The sequence below is a fragment of the Dipodomys merriami genome, unplaced genomic scaffold (assembly GCF_024711535.1).
Source record: "Dipodomys merriami isolate MVZ:Mamm:240054 unplaced genomic scaffold, mDipMer1.0.p SCAF_4, whole genome shotgun sequence".
Taxonomy (NCBI): Eukaryota; Metazoa; Chordata; class Mammalia; order Rodentia; family Heteromyidae; genus Dipodomys; species Dipodomys merriami.
The window spans coordinates 27,076,357-27,095,974 of NW_027205603.1; the positions used below are offsets into that span (position 1 = coordinate 27,076,357).

The window sequence follows — 19,618 nt, forward strand, 5'->3', positions numbered from 1 at the left end:
CAGGACAGAATAGGAGAAACCCTAGGTCTCCTTGGCACAGGCCGAAATTTTCTTAAAAAAGACTCAGAAACACAACAAATCAAACAAAGGTTGGACAAATGGGATTGCATGAAATTGCAGAGCTTCTGCATGGCAAAGGACATACATAGCAAGATCAATACAAAGCCCATGGACGGGGAGAAGATCTTCACTAGCCATACAACAGACAAGGGTCTCATATCTAAAATATACCTGGAACTCAAAAAATTAAATCCCCCAACAGTAAATCCTGAAAAAAACAACTGCCCAATAAATAAGTGGGCTAAAGATATAAAGAGAAACTTCTCTGAAGAGGAAAGAGAAATGCTCAACCTCCCTAGCCATAAAAGAAATGCAAATCAAAACAACACTGAGATACCACCTCACCCCAGTTAGAATGGCTAGAATCAAGAACTCTAATAACAACAGATGCTGGAGAGGATGTGGCAGAAGGGAACCTTGCTACATTGTTGGTGGGAGTGTAAACTTGTTCAAACACTTTGGAAAGCAGTATGGAGATTCTTCCAAAGACTCCACATAGAGCTCCCCTATGACCCAGCAATTCCACTTTTGGGCATTTACCTGAATGATCACAAACAAGACCATACTAAAGCTACCAGCACAGCCATGTTTATTGCAGCATTATTTACCATAGCTAAGATATGGAACTAACCCAGATGCCCCTCAGTAGATGAATGGATCAAGAAAATGTGGTATATATACACAATGGAATTCTATGCCTCCATGTGAAAGAATGATATTGTCCCATTTGTTAGGAAATGGAAATACTTGGAAAAAATTATATTAAGTAAAATAAGCCAGGCCCAAAGAAATATAGGTCCCATGATTTCCCTTATTTGCAATAACTAGTTTATGTCTGAGACAAGCAGAAATGGTGAGATAAGTTGATGTTAGGTGAAATGAACTCCAAGATAAGGACTCAAATGTTTTTTCTTTCTTGCTATTGTTTCTAACATATTTATAAGATATTTCTTTGCTGCTTTGTATGTCCCTCCCCCACGGTATAACCCCTGTTTTCACTGTATTTGATGTTGGTATAATATGTGGAGGGGAAGGGAAAAAACAAATTGTTTAAATAGGGATACAGGTGGACCCATTGCAACAATGAGATGTACAAGATGTTATGTCGAAAATGAACTTTACAACTTTGGCACAGGAGGGTGGTGGGGGAAGATGGGAAGGGATGGGAAGGGGAAACAAAGGAGGAGGCAACAATGCTGGATAAGAAATGCATTCATTGCCTTGCCCATGTAATTGTAACTTCTCTGTATGGCATTTTCACAATAAAAAAAAAGAACTTAAATGAGACTAGCAGTTCAATACTTTAGTGCTATTCAAATGCATAAGTGTACTATATGCCCTGCTTTCATCAAAGTAGTTTACAAATTACAATTCTTAACAAAGGTACTGATAACGCAGGTAGAACCACAGATTCCCTAGCAGGCAAGAGCATCAGCCTGATGAATTCAAATAGGTAGGTGCTCACTAAACAGGTAGACTAATGTGGTACAGGATGAATCATATGCAACAGAAATAAACAACCAAAATAATCCGTGCTAGGGAAATCCAAGGTCAGGTGCTTAGGAAAAGAATGATGTAAAGTGTTACTCATGCCTCCTAATATGCAGATACTGTTACACACATTCCATTTTGTAAGTATTACCCTAAGAACACATGTAGTGGATATGGGACTCTAGGTAGACAAAATGGGCCAGGGGAACATCATGTTCCTGACAGAAAATGTTTCATCACCATATCTTTTTTTTAAAAAAACAAGTATGTTCTTTTCTTTTTTTTAACTGTATTTTTTTGGCTTTTCTTTTTTGGTACTAGGGATCGAACCCAGGATGTTGCACTTGCTAGGCAAGAGCTTTGCCACTGAGCTACATCCCAGCCCCTGTTCTTTTCTTTTTTTTTTTTTTTAAATTATACCTTGTCAAAAACTCCATGAAAAGAAAATCTAGTTAGAATTTATCATGCAAAACCTAATAAGGTGAGATTTTCAAAGTATTGTCAGAGGTGTTAAGAGTACCTAAGATGCAAACCTACTCACAAACTTTTTAGATACATTATTTTCTGATGTGTAAGCTATAACATACAATATGACTACCTGATGGATTTATCTAATTACTTAAAATGTGAATAACTTAAAATCAGGGTGATTCATTAATCAGGTTCACAGATGATAGATAGTTCAGCTCACTGACCTTCAGTGTAAAATTTAACATGCATGGTATATGGAAAGAGACAGTCACTGTCCAAGACAGCAAATCTAAGTGGTTTTTTTTTTCTTGCTTGCTATTGTTTCTAACATAACATGTGATTTTTTTTTTGTTGCTTTGTATGTCCCTCCCCCACAGTATAACCCCTGTTGTGACTGTATTTGATGTCGGTATAATTTGGGGAGGGGAAGGGAAAAAACAAAATGTTTAAATAGGGATACAGGTTGGCCCATTGCAACAATGAGATGTACAATACTCTATATTGAAAAACGAACTTTACAATTAAAACAGGGGGGAGGGGGCGAGTGTAGTCATAGAGGTGGAGGGAAGGGATGGTAGGGGAAAAACAAAGGAGGAAGCAACAATGCTTGATAAGAAATGTACTCATTACCTTGCTCCTTGCTCATGTAACTGTAACCCCTCTGTACAGTATTTCACAATAAAAACTTATTAAAAATATTATTGTGTTTTGTTAATTCAAGTTGTTTTGGATTCATTATCAGTACAGTGCTCTCCTTGTTATTTCCTGGGTGTATGGATTATGAGACTTAAAAAAGACAAACCATTCTAAAATTCAAGGCCAGTCAATATGAGAAAGTAATGCAGGACACATCTTACCTGAGCTCCTGGATTAGAGAATCCATTGGCACTGTTCACAAAATCAGAAAAAAGAAAAAAAACTAAGTCAGCTGAATTTTTCACTGACCTAGAGATAATAACCAATAAGCTGTTAGTACAGGCCCCATTTTTGCTTCTAACTGCTTGGAATTATTATTATTATTATTATTATTTTTGTCTGGTCCTTTAGCTAAAAAACCGATGAACATGACCCAGAACAGTCTTACTTGGGGCTGAGGGCCTTGGGTAGTCCAAGGCCTTGTAGTTATGCATTAGACTTTCCAAGTACCTGACTTTAGAGGGTCATTGAAAAATTACAGGAACAAGATAGACTGGAATTATCTTTACAATAAGATTTATTTTTAATAAAATTATTTAAAATAATTTCAAGGCTTTCTATTTTCTTTTTCTTTTTTTCTTTGTGTGTGTGTGTGTGTGTGTGTGTGTGTGTGTGTGTGTGTGTGTGTGTGTGTGTGTGTGTGTGTGTGTGTGTGTGTGTGTGTGTGTGTGTGTGTGTGAGAGATACTACAGATTGAACACAGGGCCTTCTTCATTCCAGGCAAGTGCTTTAGGACTGTGCTATATCCTCATCCTCAAGGAGACATATTTCAGCACATTAAAACATTAAAACAAATATTCAAACATGGGAGCTAGTGGCTCATGCCTATAATCCTAGCTACTCAGGAAGCTGATATCTGAGGATCACAGTAAAAGCTAGCCAACACAGAAAGTCCACAGGACTCTTAACCTTGAATTAAGCAGCAAGCAGCCAGAAGTAGAGATGTAGTTCAAATGGCCTGTACTGGCTTGGAGCAAAAAGCTCAGGGATAGTGACCAGGCCCTAAGTTCAAGCCCCAGGACAAGCATATATACACAAAAAAGCATTCAAATGAATCTGGTAAAGCTTTACTAAATGAATGTGTTTCAATTTTATTCTATACAATTCCTATATGTAGGTAGGGAGAGATAGATAGCGTCAGATAAGCTAATATCAACAACCTTTCAAAAAATATAGTAAAAAAAAAATCCAAAACAGCTTCGATTTTTCTGAGTGGAGTGCTGAGAACGGAAGGAGTTCATGTTTATAAATACCTACCCACATAATGGATATATAGCATATGGATGAAGACAACAGGTGGTTTTAAAAATTACTCATGCTTCACAAGAAACAGTCATTTCACTTCTAGAAGAACAGTTTGGCTCTATTTAAGGGTGTATATATGTGTGCCAAGAGAATTTGACATCCAAAAAGAATTGCAAATTAAAAGGCACACATTTCAAAACTATAATTCAGTATTATGCTTTGAGACATCAAAATAAAAGAAACAATCCAAATATCTCTAAAAACTTGATATTTATAGCAGGTGTGAATCAATCCTAAATAATGAAACAAACTCTTCTTAAAATTTTGTATCCTGGGGCTGGGAAGGTGGCTCAGTGGTAGAGTGCTTGGTTTGCATTCATGAGGCCCTGGGTTTGATTCCTCAGCACCACATAAGCAGAAAAGGCCAGAAGTGGCGCTGTGGCTCAAGTGGTAGAGTGCTAGCCTTGAGCTGAGGAGCTGAGGGAAGCACCCAGACCCAGGGATCAGGCCCCACGACCGACCAAAAAAAATTTTTTTGTATCCTATTGAGAGGCTGTTATATACAAAATTTTAAACTCTAAAACACTACATTACAAATATAAAGATGTAAAATATAGTTTCTTTATAGGCAATTTAAACTAAAACTAGAAAATAATACAGGGAAAAATTTTGTTTTGGAAGAGAGAAGTCCCATATCCTGTAAAGCATTGCTCTATAGTTTGGATTCTGTGGCTAATAATAACATTGGATTGAATTTTACTTGAAAAAATTATCCTGAGCCTGGCAAGGTGGCACTCACCTGTAATCCCAGCACTAAAGAAGAAGGTAAAGGCAGGATTGCAATTTCAAAGAAAGTCAGGCCATATATGAAATCTCAGGGGGGGAAAAAGCATTCTTGACAATGTTAAAATTTGAGGATTCTGGATTTTGCTTAAAGAGTAATGAACCACCTTGAACATATACATTAGCATATAACTAGCAAAAAAGGTTTCACTTGATTAGCTGCTTTCAACTGTGAATTTCAAAATCTTCCAGATAAGTGCAGGAGGCAGCCAGTCTGGCTCTTCCTGAGTAAGGAAGACACTGAGAGGGGTGTTAGGAGGAAATAGCTACCCAGTGCCTTTTCAGTAGAAAACCTATGGTTTTTCTACTGAATTAAGGGTCATGGAAATATAGCTAATTATAATAAAAGTTATTTTCCTTAAGGGGTATTATTGCCAGCCAATCCTGTTTTCCAGCTGTTTAGATCATCAAGGGTCTGTTTATATTTCAATATTACATTACCATCTGTTGGTTACAAAAGGAGAGGAATAACAGGCAAGTTAAACCTTCCAAACATTACTTTGCAGAGCTGCTGGAAACTCCCAGCAGGGAGAGTCAAAAAACAACATCATCATTTTACTCCAACTAAGTATAGACTGGGAGCCACTAAACTGGGTACCATCAAAATCAAAATCAGCTTTGGCAATAAACTGACAATCCAGTCTTCTCCCTTGGTCACTACAGGTCACAGCCATAATTAGAAGGTCTCTTTGATGCATACCTCCCTTGCTGAAACTTACAATATTTCAAATGATGTTCAAATCTACTCATGATTGATTTTGTAAAAGTATCACTCATCATTTGGACTTTTTTGAGTCCTTTAATTCCCGATTTATGACATTTTACTCCTCAGTGCCAAGAATCAGTGTCCTGGCCTCATTTGAATCAAAGCAACTCTGAGCAAGTTGTTAATAGTCTGAGCTCCACTAGGGAGGGGCACTGGCACTGCCATCTTTCACTGTACAGTGGACACTGTGTATGGGAACCTTCTTGCTAACTCACCCTGAGCTCCTTTACAGTGAGTATGTAGTGTTTTATCTTCAGGCTCTGCATCCATCTGCAATGTGAACACAAAGTCCTGAAGTCATTCTTTGACTTTGATCAAATGTAAAAAGTTCTGAAGTTATGAAGGCCATTATGAAAAACAGTATTTGCCTCCCACACTTTTGTGTGTATATGTGTGTCTGTGTGTGTGCGTGTGCACGCCCCCATGTGCATGTACACCAGTACAGGGCATAGGTACTGTCCTTGAGTTTTTGTGCACAAGACTTGCACTTTACCATTTGAGCCACAACTCCACTTCTGGCTTTTTTGGTGGTTAATTGGAGATAAGAACCTTGTGGACTTTTTCTAGGTTTGAACCCAGATCCTCAGATTTCAGCTTTCTAAGTAGCTAGGATTACAGACATGAGCCACTGGTGCCTGAGGCCTTTCACATTTGAATCACATTCTAACAAGACAGGGATCTAACTGTGACTGTCCTCGCATACCACTAGTTTTAGAGATACTTCAGAGAGATAGCAAGAGTGCAGATGGCTTTGACCACAAGTATTGCTGGTGAGTCCAAAGCTTCTGTCAACAGTAGCAGTGGAAAGGATAAAATCTCAAATGCTGAACCAAAAGATTTTTGGATGATTAATTAAAATTCCTTACTACTTGTACATCCTAAGTTAGGAAAGATAATTACCCATGTAAAATAGCAATATGTAGACAAACCCTTATAATGCCCCCAGAAAATAATATTGAAAATTTTGAGTGTCAACAATGACTTATATTTACTCCCAGAATTCCAGAAAAACTACTGGTTATGATCATCTAAATGTATAAAGAAGATGATATCTGAATGCCAGTATCAAATTGCCTACATTATTGAATATTTTAAGTGTAATCAAATAATTTTCAGAGGGCTGTGGAAGGACTTTCAAGCCTTTGTTTTCATAGACTATAACTTGACAACATCCATTCGTTTCTCTAGAATCTACTAATCATCTCTTTGTTTAATTCACTTCTACACATTGTCAGGAGGAATTCTTAAATATAAATAAGTTGTTTCACTTGCTGAAAATCAGAGGCAGGCAGAAGGTGCGCTCCGTGGCTCCCATCCTTAAATTCTGACAAGAACAGAAGCAGTGTGACTGCCATGGTAATGGGAACCACGTCTCTGCTCTCAGAGGCTAGGATGTGATTGAAGGCACTGACCTGCCATAGACTTATAATAGGGGAGCAGGTGTGGCAATGATGGACTTTAATTTCCTTTAATAAACCTTTTATGTGCCACACTTTTACTGCCATTTGACGCTCTCCAAGGTCCTGCACATAATAGGTTCATTACTTTTGATTACTATAGTCTATTGAGACAAACAACTCCAGAACACACTATATATTATGTTCAGTTAAACCAATATAGACTATTTATCCATTGTGCATTTTTTCACCTGCAACACTACAGATGAAATTAACGACAGCTCTCGTAAGCTCAAACTATTAAAACCACCAGAACTCTTTTGTCATGGCTTCACAATAAACGCCATACCAATCATTGAGCTGCTTTTTAAATTAGCAAACAAAAAGTGTTCACTACTTTGGCTGAACGGCAGTTGCTTTAGTCTAAACAAAATGGTTCATTGTTATGAATATTTAAAAACTACACAATAAGAGAAAACAACAATAAAACAGAGATGATTTTTTCCTGTCATTTTTCCTTCCTTAAAAAGCACATGAGTTTTTATGACAGATGTGACACCGCCTAAGATTAAAATGGCTTGGTTTACTCAGGATGGTGCGCACTGCCTTGTGAAATCCCCCTCCTCAGGGAGTATCCCTGTTGCATATAAAGTGGCTCAACTCATACAAACGCCCTCCATGTGCTACACAAATAACTAGATTAAGAGAGATCAGTAGCATGTGAGGGTTAAAATGATGAAACCCATCAGATATTTCTAAGGAAACTATTCCCAGGAGAGGGCATCCACACAACTCAAGTCTATTATCCTGCCACACGGGTGCTATCAACTCTCCCCACCCTAAAAGGCAAGGGAAAATTGAACACACGAGTTTCTTTACCAAAACTGAAATACACATTGCCAAGAGTGACAGCAGGCACACATAAAAGTTTCAGGAACATACTTAAATACAGACTTAAATTCAGCTTGCAGCTGAATTCTATTTTGCAATTCAGTTATCCCAGGGCGTGGGTCTTGTGGCCACCCCATGCAGCCATCTCACCAGTAAGTCATTGGAAGGAATGCATAAATATTCATAGACTTCCCCTACACTGTGGTTGGAATGCTAGTCTCATAATTGCATTTTATTGAGCTATTGTTCTATACATCCTATACAAACATTTTATAAACTGGTAACTTCTTTGTTATATTAACTTTTCAAATTTACCTTGTGGACCAACGTGTGAGAGTGAAATGCACAAAGGCCACAATTTATAAGCAGTGTATTTCACCTTCCTTCTCTCTTTTACCTGGAAGAACAATGGTTACTAAGTTCAGTATCTGGTTATGGCTTGTGGTTTCTTGGGGAATAAAAATCACTGGAAGTGTAAAGCACACATTTTTCTTTTTAAGAGTGGAGAATTTAACATTCATAAGATAGTTTTCTCTCTTCTACTTCAATTCAAATGTAGGTCTTTAGGGACTGGGGATGTAATTCAGGGGTAGAGCATTTGCCCAGCAGGAGTTCCATCTCCCAGCAAAGCAAACAAATAACAAGTCTTTGTTCTCAAGAGCATTGTGCATGGGAATAGAAATTTCTAAGTATTCTTTACTTAGATTATTCCCATGGATCTTAATAAATTGCCAATGGATAGACTCAGTTTTCATAAAATCACATTGAAATGGGTACCTTGCTGAGGTCTATGCCTATCCTGAGACCTGGACTGGGGAGTCATTGGAATCATCCTCCCTAATTCTTCCAGAATGATAGAAGAAACACAAGATTATCCTCTAATTGAGGAAAATGACCAAATAACATATAATGCAATCTTGAAACTTTTACTTTTTGTTAGAAATTTAATTTTCCCCCCATTAGAAAAGAATGTTTGATTATCTCTACTGAAGAGTCTGTAGCTAACTTTGTAAATTTTTTGTTTATTTTTTTCCAAACTTGTCCCCCAGATTTCACAGGGATTTTATGTAACTAATTCTGCAGTTCATTGATGAAAATAACAGAAAACATTTTCTGAAATTCTGATAGTGGATTCTTCCTGGCTTTGACAATCTACCTTTCACAGGGATAAGAGTATTAAAGGTATTCGTCTGAAACTACTTCAAGATGAGACTGGTTTAACCTATAAGCAAGGAGATATTATGTATAATATTTATACTGACAGGAGACAAAAGAAGGTTTTGCTCAGTATCTAATTCATAAGGAAGGAAGGAAACCGTTAAGCTGTGAAGGAAACCTTTAAGAGAGTGAATGTCTAGTTCTCTGTGGGAAAGGAGTAAACATGAGGACAAACAGTAAGTGGGACTGTTACTTTGAAACAAGGATGTAACAGCAACATTTGGAGGAAGGACAGGCAAGAATCAGAAATGGAACTAAACTCATATACAATGCAGAAAAAGTGACACCAAACAAATGTAACTTTCTAAGTTTTGAAAGCTCTTGTTTAAGAGGTTATATACCAACAAATCTACATAGGGTATAAAGTGTCTTTCTAGCTAATTGTATTTGACCATCTTCTCCCTGGAGTTTATGTAAGTGGCAAAAAGCAAACCTCATAAATGTCTCCTAAGAATATAGATCTGGTGCCTGTTTGGAGCTGACGAGGGAATCCCAGTACTGCTTCTCCGTGATACAAGGAGTAATGTAGAGATCTCATAAATTCAACATGATTTGAATTTACTCAAGTCACTTACTGGTATGTAGGGAAATGTAGCTCCTTTTGAAAATTTTTAACTTAAAATCCTATTTTAACCTAATTGCAATAAATAAATAGGCTGACAATTAAATCCAACTCTCCTGACAAATATGTAATCACTTCTTAAACATTAGATAAAACCAATCTCTTGGTGTTACTGAAATTTTGTTTCTCCTTTCCAACAGAGTGTTACACAACACCCTCAATGTAGGCTTACATTATCAAAAGTTAGGGTCTCTCACTATCAGTGAAGTGTTGCTAATGACTATGTTTTGAGTACATTGTCCAATGAATCTTAGCAAGGCCTACTTAAATATTTCACTCAGGGAGTTCTAATTTGAGAACTCCTTCACATACCAGCTTGCAATAATTTCCCTCCTTAACTAGGTTTCACCAGGCTACTCTCCTGACATCTGAACTGGCAGTGGGGTTCTCTCTATGTTGTGACTATCCTTTTAATACTGAGGAATTCTCAGAGACGGTAGAAGGATATTCTGTGGCTGGTAAGGAAAGGTGTGGGATCCGCTCCACTGGGAGCTCTTTATCCTCAGTGGACACTTTCTTTCTAGAAATGAATTTTGTAGGTAACAAACAGAAATCTAGGAAGTTGGATAAGGCTAAGCCAAGAAAATGAAACGACTAGATGACTGATGCCAGAGCACTGGAATGAAATTTGTATAGATTGAGGAACTAAGAACCTCACATTAAGTACTCTTTCTTTTGGTGACGTTGGACTCAAATTGTTCTAAATATAGCTTTGGATCAGTCCAAATGACAGCCAAGATGTTTACCTGTTACACAAAGAAAATTCTAAGGAAGTGAACTGCAATAATGAATAAAGGAGAATGTTGATTTATGGGGAGAAATGAGGATATTTAATTATGTATTTTCTGTTCTTACCCTCCTTACACTTTTCTAGTTTTCTTTTTTGACCTTTATTGATTACTCAGGAAACATAGGAATATTTTAAAAAGGAAGATTTTAAAAAATGTATGCTTAATAGATTTTTCACTCTTCATTTAGAGAACACAATTCTTGATTTTAACTCTTTGTTCCTGTATATCTGTTATGGTACTGTCTTTGTTTATAGAAAGCTGAAGATGCTTTTTTTTTTTTTTTCACATCTCCTTCACCTCTCTTACTTCCTTCCCATAAACACCAAACCTGGAGGAAGAATTCAGTCTGCTATATGATTAAGCACATTTCTCTGGGCAATAACTCTATTCCAGGGCCACTTTCATGTACATCATTCTCATGTTATAGGATTTGCCGAAGTCACTGGTAAGTGCATAGCACAGAAGATATCAGCCTTGAGACAAGCTTGGGTAGTATCATAATGAGGATGATTTCTTATGATTCCCCCTTTTGATTTCTGAGTTGTCACTGCTGTTGTAGACTTCATTCTGTAACTTTGTACAATTGGCAATGCTGAATATAAACCAAAGCCATATGTTTGTGTCCTTTTGCCAAACGACTCCAGCAAATAGTTCTATTATTCCCTGAGGTAGACAATGTGTGCCAAGGATTTCTATTAGTTGCCGTACCATGGCCTCAGAGTCACAGCTTTGTGACATTAGGGGGCAATTGCAGGCTTTATGTTTTAGGGGATCTTTCTGTGTGTATTTTTTAATATTCCCTACTTAAAGATAACTTAGGATATTAAACCTTCATTTTTTCCTTCCTGGTATTTTGAGATATATCTGTTGCAAAACATGAAAATATTGGAAAACAAGCTCCTTCATATAGACATATATTATTTAAAACAGATTTTTTCTCAAAGACAAGCCAATTCCTTAATTCTAGAATCATCTTGGATGCTTTTAAATCACTCATTTTTATTTTATTTATCTGTTCTTAATCCTCAAGCTAATTTCCAACACAAATGAATCCAAATTAGATTTTTGAAACTATTTTAACAATTAAGTTTTCTTTAAGGGCAAACATATGTGACCAAATGCCACATACCAATTAATATGCAAAAGTTTGTAGTTTCAGTGTGCTTCACCTGTTTAGTAGTTGAAAATATTGACTGTGCTTCTGAGACAAATTATAATTCTAAATTTAACATTAATAATTTCAAAGCAAATCCACAGAGATGGAGCACTGTTGCTGAGAAGAGCCTTTATAAAAGGTTCCATTTCCTGTCAATATAGTCTACTTTTTAATAAATATGTAAATAAATAAAAATGTAGCCATACCACTCTCTTTCTCCAGGTGACTTGTATGCCAACTCAGATTGCTTGCTCCGTTAGAGCGACTAAATGCCTTTGTCCAATTTAGTGAGAAGGCCTGAAAGTCATTCTGTTGAGAGAAAAATAAAAGATGGAAAGCATATTAGGCTGGACAATAAACAGAGGAGGAATAATAAACACTGCTGGCATGAACAAAAATATGCTGCACACAGAATATACTATACACAAAATTTTTTTTAAAACCCTGATACTATGTATAATTGACAAAACAATTTTACATAGTAAGAGTAAGCCAAATTTTTGTCCTTCTTAGCAAACTATATGTATATAGTATATAGTACATATAGTATATTTATATATACTATATATTATATATCTTTGCTGTATATATATAATATATAGTATATATGCTATAATATATATACTATATACTATCATGCATACTAAAGCATATTATACATATACTACATATGGTATTTATACTATATACACACTATATGTACAGTATATAGATACATTATATATAGCATATATACTATGTAGTATGTTCTATAGGTATGTACAGAAAGAAAGAAGCTATATATATATATATAAAATATATAGTATGTCTTCCATTTCATTGAAAAATGTGAATGAAGGACTCAATTATTATTACTATTTTTAATGTGTATATGGAAGTGTGTGTGTGTGTGTGTGTGTATGTGTGTGTGTGTGTATGTGTGTGGTGATGGACCCAGGATTCTGTTTTGTGCATGCTAAGCAAGGCTCTACTGCTGAACTTTACCCCCATATCTATTAATATTATTTCTAGTTTTTATAGTGTGGGGGAATGGAACCAAGTCCTCAGCCTATTATTATCATTGTGTTTACATTCAGCCATCAAAAAGAAAAAGTTGAGACAAGGTTTGCAATGTATATATAAAATTGAAAGATTTCTTTTTTTCAATTTTAATTTTATTGTCAAGGTGATGTACAGAGGGGTTACAGTTCCATAAGTAAGGTAGTAAAAGATTTCTTGTTACTTGGAGTTCTTTCTAACAAGACCATCATAAATACTATTAGAACCAGGCATAGCAGTGCATGTTGTAATCTCAGCTACTCCAAAGGTAGAGAAAATGATCAAAGTTCAGGGCCCGACCTCAGCAAAACTGTGAAAAATCTAACTGAAAAATAACTAAGGAAAAAGGGGGAGGGGATGTTGCTTTAATGGTACAGTGTCTGGAAGCCTGAGTTCAAAAAGATTACTAATCCCTCAGCCAGTATTTTAACTTGTTTTCAAAGAAACAAGTTTCCTCCTACCCTTGTTTTTTTTTGGTCATGTCACAATACAAAAACAACAGTCCCTCTCTTTGGCCCAATGAATGGAACCAGAATCTGTTTTCATGAGGAAACTTGGAAATTCAGTGTAGTGCACCCAACAAACCAGAGAGGGCCAATTTATTCCAATGCCAGACATACAGATATTGCACACATAAAACGTTAATAGCTGGCAGTTCTGGCATTTCTGACCACAAGCCACCAACCTTCCTCGCAGATTTCTGTTGCCTGCCTTTCACCCTCTGCAGTATATTGAAACATGGGCCTCTGAGCCACAGATGTCTGCGTTACTTGGGGGTTTTGACCAAACATGAAGCAGATGCTTCCTCAACTCCAGTCAGCAACTGTAGTTCCTGGGGAGAAACAGGGGGAAACTCTCACTCACAGCAGATTGCTATCCAGGGTGGAAGAAGTGAAAGGCAGCGCAGAGGCTGGGGAATTCTGAGTTTGTGTTTGATTGCAACTTAGAAAGAAAGAAAGTAAAAGGCTCTTTCTACAAATGTTTTTGGCCCATTCTGTTGCACCCTTGGTTTAGAAAGAGTTGTGGAGCTTTCCACCTGCCTATTCCTCTTTGTTAGCCACGCACAAACCTAAAACAAAAGATCCTGGAAAGCAGTCACACTGGTGAACAAAGCTCTTTCTAAATCCTGAAAGTAATGGCTTTTTGTCTAATACCCTATCGTGTTATGTATTTATTAGCAATACATTTTCCATTTATTTTCTCAAAGATTGCCAATAAAGAACTGAATCACATAAGGGAGTAGCTGTAAAGCCTCTGAGTTCCCTAATGTCAGACTCATTAGCATCCGAATAACACACAGCAGCACATCATCTGCACAATTGCAATTTTTTACTACTTTTAATAGCGTTTCTCAAAGGGCTCATTTTCAACTTTCTTCAGTGGTTAGTTGGGTCTCCTGGGAAAAGAAGCTTCCTGACGCTCACAGCTTCCACTCAACAGCCCGGCCGTTTGCTGTCAGATACATCAGCCCTCTGCCCTAACCCCATCTGCTGTGGCCCCCCTCCCTGGGGACAGAGTAGAGGCAGCGCAGCTGAGATCGGCTTGGAGAAATGTGCAGAGAGCACTGAGGAAAACTAAGTTTAGGAATATAATTTGACACACAGGGGCATACGGTGTGGAGGCTCACCAAAGTACAAATAGGCACTGGAACCCTTCAGGCATGCTCATTCCATGTGCCCCTCACCAATGACCCCACCCACCTGCTCTTCAGAAGCCCACCCTTGGCAGATACCAAAAGGAATCTTCCACTAAAATCCATTCCCTTTTTTATATCAAGGAGATAACTTTAAACACCACTTAAAACTTAAGAGCTCAATAAAATATTCATGGGAAATATATGTTGTTAAGACTTGAGAACTTGACCAAGCTCCCAGAACCTGCAACTGAGTTAGTTTTATTTCCACCTGCTGGGATGTGCATGTTTGCACTGGAACCTATACTTTTCTGGAACAGTCATCTTAAAACACGAAACCATATGGCAACCAAGATGTCAGTAACCTAACAGGTTACAACAGTTCTTAGTTATGACTTGGCCTTGCTGTCTCTATGATGTCATTACCACGTACTCCATTCGCCTGCCTTCCTGTCTGGCAGTAATTAGGGATAACAGGGATTATAATTTATAGATGCTCATGGATGAGCACCTGCCTCTGAAAAAGACAGTTCCCCAAGCCTATGGTACAATGTAATAAATCTGTTGTGCCATTTTATTTATCCTCCCTCTGTCCCCAGTACTGGGGCTTGAATTCAGAGCCTCATGCTCTCATTTAGCTTTTTGTCTCACAGATGGCACTCTACTACTTGAGCCACACTTGCACTTCAGGCTTTTTGCTAGTTAACTGGAGGCAAGAGTCTAGGATCTGTCTTTCAAGGATGACTCCAAACCAGATTTCATATCTCAGCCTCCTGAATAGTAAGATTATAGGCATGAGCCGCCAGAGCCTGGCATGCTGTACTATTTTAAAAACCTGAAATTTATTGTGTGAGATTGATAACCTAAACTGATATGATAAATATTTAAGTTGTATCCCTAAAACAGAGAAGCATGGATTTACTTAGTTTCCAAACTAAACTCAAAGTGAAAAATTTAGTGAAAGGGCAAATAAATTTATTGTGAAATATACAAAGCACTTAGAACTTATAGTATAATCCCTGAGATGTTAGCAACACCACTGTCCTTTTGGGGTTTGGCTGCCAACGAAACTAGACCATCATATTTCATTCAGGAAGAGCCACTCCGAAGCTTGGAATGTTAATATCGTCTCCAAAGACTACCCTTAGATTCGGTCCCTTAGCAAGTAGAAGTAAGAATGTCAATATACTTATGATAGATTCTTTGTCCCTTGTGTCTGTCTACAACTTTCAAGAGGTATAATCTTGTAATCATGATTTTAACTTCAGTATCACCACCAATTGTTCATTGGCTACAATGATGAAAAAGATTATTCTTGTCTACTTTTTTTAAATGATGAGGCAAATTTTTAATAGTTCTAAATTTCCAGATTTATTTCTATTTACTTTTAATCTTTTTCAATTTAAATTTATTGTCAAGGTGATGTACAGAGGTTACAGTTACATATGTAAGGTAGTGAATACATTTCTTGTCAAACATTGTTACCCCCTTACTCATTTTTCTCCCACTTTCCCACTCCCCAAAGCCCCCCCTCAAGTTGTAAAGTTCATTTCCATCATATTGTTTTGTATCACTGTTGCATTGGCTTACCCTTTGTCCTTTGTTTCACCATTTTGTTGTTTCCCTTACCTTCTCTAAATGAGATAAATACACACACACACACACACACACACACACACACACACACACACACACACAAATACCCAGGGCACGAAAATCAAATACAGTAAAAAGGGATAAACCGTGGGGGTGGGGGGGAAGAAACAACAAAAGAAAAAAGAAATAACTTTACATAGTATAATGAAAACAACAACAATAAAGAGAAACCTCTTGTTTCCGTATCTTGGAGTTCTTTGCACTCAACATCATCTTATATGGTCATATGTACATAGCTATTGAGTTATTGTGATCCTCTTCTAGGACTATCCTACACATATAGTAGTTATTATAAATGAGGGAAACCAGGTTTCTCTGGGTCTGGCTTACTTCACTTAATATAATTTTATATTCATCAGTATGATCATTTAAGTTGTAGCCAAATTTTTCTTGTAATAATACACTATTACATATACCATGCTTTATTATTATCAACACACACTGTTACATATGTAATATACTATATTCTATACTATTACATTTTACATGTATCCTAATATGTGCATTTATCATCTTGTGTGTGTGTGTGTGTGTGTGTGTGTGTGTGTGTGTGTGTGTGTGTGTGTGTGTGTGTGTGTGTGTGTGTGTGTGTGTGAGGACTGGGGTTTGAACTCAGGGCCTGAGCACTGTTCCTTAGTTTTTCCACTCAAGGCTGACTCTCTACTACTTGAGCTACATTTCTACTTCCAGCTTTTTGCTGGTTAATTAGAGATAAGAGTCTCTAAAATCTGAGGATTTCAGTTCAGATCTTAGCATCTTGAGTAGCTAGGATTACAGAAGTAAGCCATCAACACTCAGCACATTATACTAATGACTGAATCTTGATGGAACACAATGGAATTCTTCAGTTTTCCATTTGTCATCATGCTCCTCAAAATTTCTATGGACAATTAAAATGTCTTAGTAAGAAGTTTTTTAATAAGTTAGAGTTGAGTTTACCACAAAAACAGGAGATTCTATTTTTAGAAGTTTGATGCATTAAATCCTTGTGGGCTAATTTCCACATAATATTTATGTTTTGGGAAATGACTTTCTTCTGCTTAGCACTCTTAGTTGATTTTAGAGATATGCTTTGTTGGCTGGAACAAATGTAGGTAAGTATTCAGTTCCATTTAAGATGTTTTAGGCAAAGGAAAATACTGTTTGTTGATCACAGGAGAGAGAGAATGAGAAAGAGAGAGAGAGAGAGAGCACACTTCTGCATAACTGACAATACTATCTATGCAGGAAAACCAGCTACCATTGCAAAGTGGGTCAGTGAGATTACTTCATACCAAGAAGGATGCTGCAGACTTTAAATCATTACATATTTAATAAGGCAACTTCTCTGATATTAACATTCAAATTGCTTTTCATCACCCACTTGTAACAATTTTCTGATTCCCTTAGTGATTGCTGAAGTTACAATATAAACAAAACTTCTTGTGATTCTGAACAATTGGTCACTTTTAAAAAAGAATAAAGTAGAATTTGTTAAGCAATGTACCAAATTTCCATTGATGAATTTGATTTTTTATTGGTTTGCCCAGCTCTTTCTAATCTCTGCTTTATAGAATCTTTAAAAGAATTTTAAGTAAAAGGAGTGCTATAGAATCTCTGACCTCTTCCAAAATGGGAATCTTTGTTTTGCAAAATGCCGAAGTCAAACAGAACATCCAAATAACTCTGGTTTCTACTGTGACAGACATAAAACAAATGAAAAAATGTTTTTCACTAGTAAACATTATTATATTTATATTTATCCTTCCGGTTGCTGCGGAAATAAAACACAGATCTCTTCTCCTTAAACTCTGAAGCCATTCCAATAACTTATGCAAGACCTATATTTCTCCTTGCAAGATGATTTAACTTTCACCTGATTTAAGTCACAAAATAGCCCTCAAAGATACTTAAAGCCTTGCTGTAATTAACATAACTGCATTTAGATGCCATTCATGACTGATAATTCCAACACCTTGTGGGAAAAAAGTTGCATGCTGTAAACATTATAAACATATTCAAATAAGCTTAACACAATCTGCCATGCTTATTTCTGCCTAGATCATGGACCAGCGAAATGGTTAATGCAAATGGATTTATAATTTGCTTTGGGGGGCCAGTTTCTTCTCCTTATTTATTAGCCCAGCTGATGGGGCAGATTTGATGAGGCACTTCTGGAATAATTGAGTCATCACACAAAGAAGGCTGCTAGCATTCAGAGTGGTTTTATCAGCAGCAAGCAGGCCTGATTACTGACAATTACACTCTGATCCGGTGATGGAGGAGAAAGAGCCAACGAGTGGGAAATGTCCGTGTTTCTATCCAGGAATAATTTCTACATTCATTTTACATGCTAAGTGTTTCCTATCTCTGCATAATAAACTGTAAACAGGAATAGATGGCACAATGTCCCTTAATATTTCCTGGTAATGAAGACACAAATGTACAGTGAGTGCTGATAAATATAGATGAAACATAAGCTATTCTCCCAGTCTGTATTGTTACCTTTAAAACAAATGCATTTTTGTGGTAAAAGCATAATCATAGCTAATGCAAAAAAATGACAGAAGATTGAAACTGTCCTTGTAACTACATAGAAACTTTGCAAAAGTCCTGTTAATCACTGCTGCTTTAAAGGCTAGTGAGCTGAAGGTGAGATTGTAGAAATCACATCATTTTGTTTCCCAACAGGCAACTGTAAAGAACTCCTTGGGTTCAATGCAAGAGAGGACAGTGAGACAGTGACCTCCATTAACTCTCAGAGGGAGCACATCTCAATGCTAAACTGAAAAAACAATGGAGCTGGCTCAGGAAGACATCTCCACTAGCATGAATTTCAGTTTTCCTTCCACCAAGCATTTCAACAAAGTGTTGATCATGAATGATGAAGTTAACCAAAGCTCCCATTTAGAGCATTGTGTGTTGCCTTCTTTAATGTGGTATCTATAACCACTTGTTTATGGCATGGTTTATTAACACAACACCACAGTGGGCAAAACACACACACACACACACGCGCGCGCACACACACACACACACACACACACACACACACACACACACACACACCTGTCCCTTACAGAGCTGTCTTGCTAAATTAGTTTTTCATCTGATTCCAAATGTGAATATTCAGACTGCTTAATGTGCTACTGTAGATTTTAATGGAAACACTTTAATTTCCTGTAATATTGAGACTTTTCTCTTTTAAAAAAGCCAATCAGGTATGAAGCCACCTATAATGAACCTGCCTGGGTCTGTTTACTTAATCTTTTCTTTAAAGCCTCTTCCTAGCTTCCAAAGAAGGGAAAGTTATTCTCTTTTCTCTTGCCGTAACTATGGAAACTCTGTTTTATTAAACTAACCACTTAACTTCAAGGCTTGTGTTGCAACTAAATGTGCTATTTTGAGTAAATCTATACTAAACAACCTTAAAATGTCAAAACACTTTTAACAGAGTTCAAACAGCACTTGTTGATTCAAAAACAACACTTTTCATTATGTAAAGGGAATTTTCTCTCTTTAAGCTATTTTATTATATAGAATGTCAGACAATATCATTGATATCCTTGGACACTGTCCATTTTCCTTATCTATTTTTAAGAGGTTCTTTAGAATGTTTTCAAGTCTATTGCTTTGCTTAACAAAACCTGTTTAGTTTTTTATTA

General features: G+C 36.8%; 1 protein-coding gene across 2 annotated transcripts in view; it reads right to left on the minus strand.

The window, feature by feature from the left end:
• St18 (ST18 C2H2C-type zinc finger transcription factor) overlaps positions 1-19,618 on the minus strand; it is a 136,964-nt gene that overhangs the window by 96,376 nt on the left and 20,970 nt on the right. The window contains exons 1-3 of one of the 2 annotated variants that reach the window (XM_069990705.1): positions 13,371-13,450; positions 11,854-11,956; positions 2,880-2,910 (exon numbers count right to left, since the gene is read on the minus strand). In XM_069990705.1, coding sequence (XP_069846806.1) covers positions 2,880-2,905 — 26 coding nt within the window. In that variant the 5' untranslated portion in view covers positions 2,906-2,910; positions 11,854-11,956; positions 13,371-13,450. Of the gene's footprint in view, positions 1-2,879; positions 2,911-11,853; positions 11,957-13,370; positions 13,451-19,618 lie in introns of those variants that run through there. The other variant, XM_069990704.1, reaches the window with a different exon arrangement.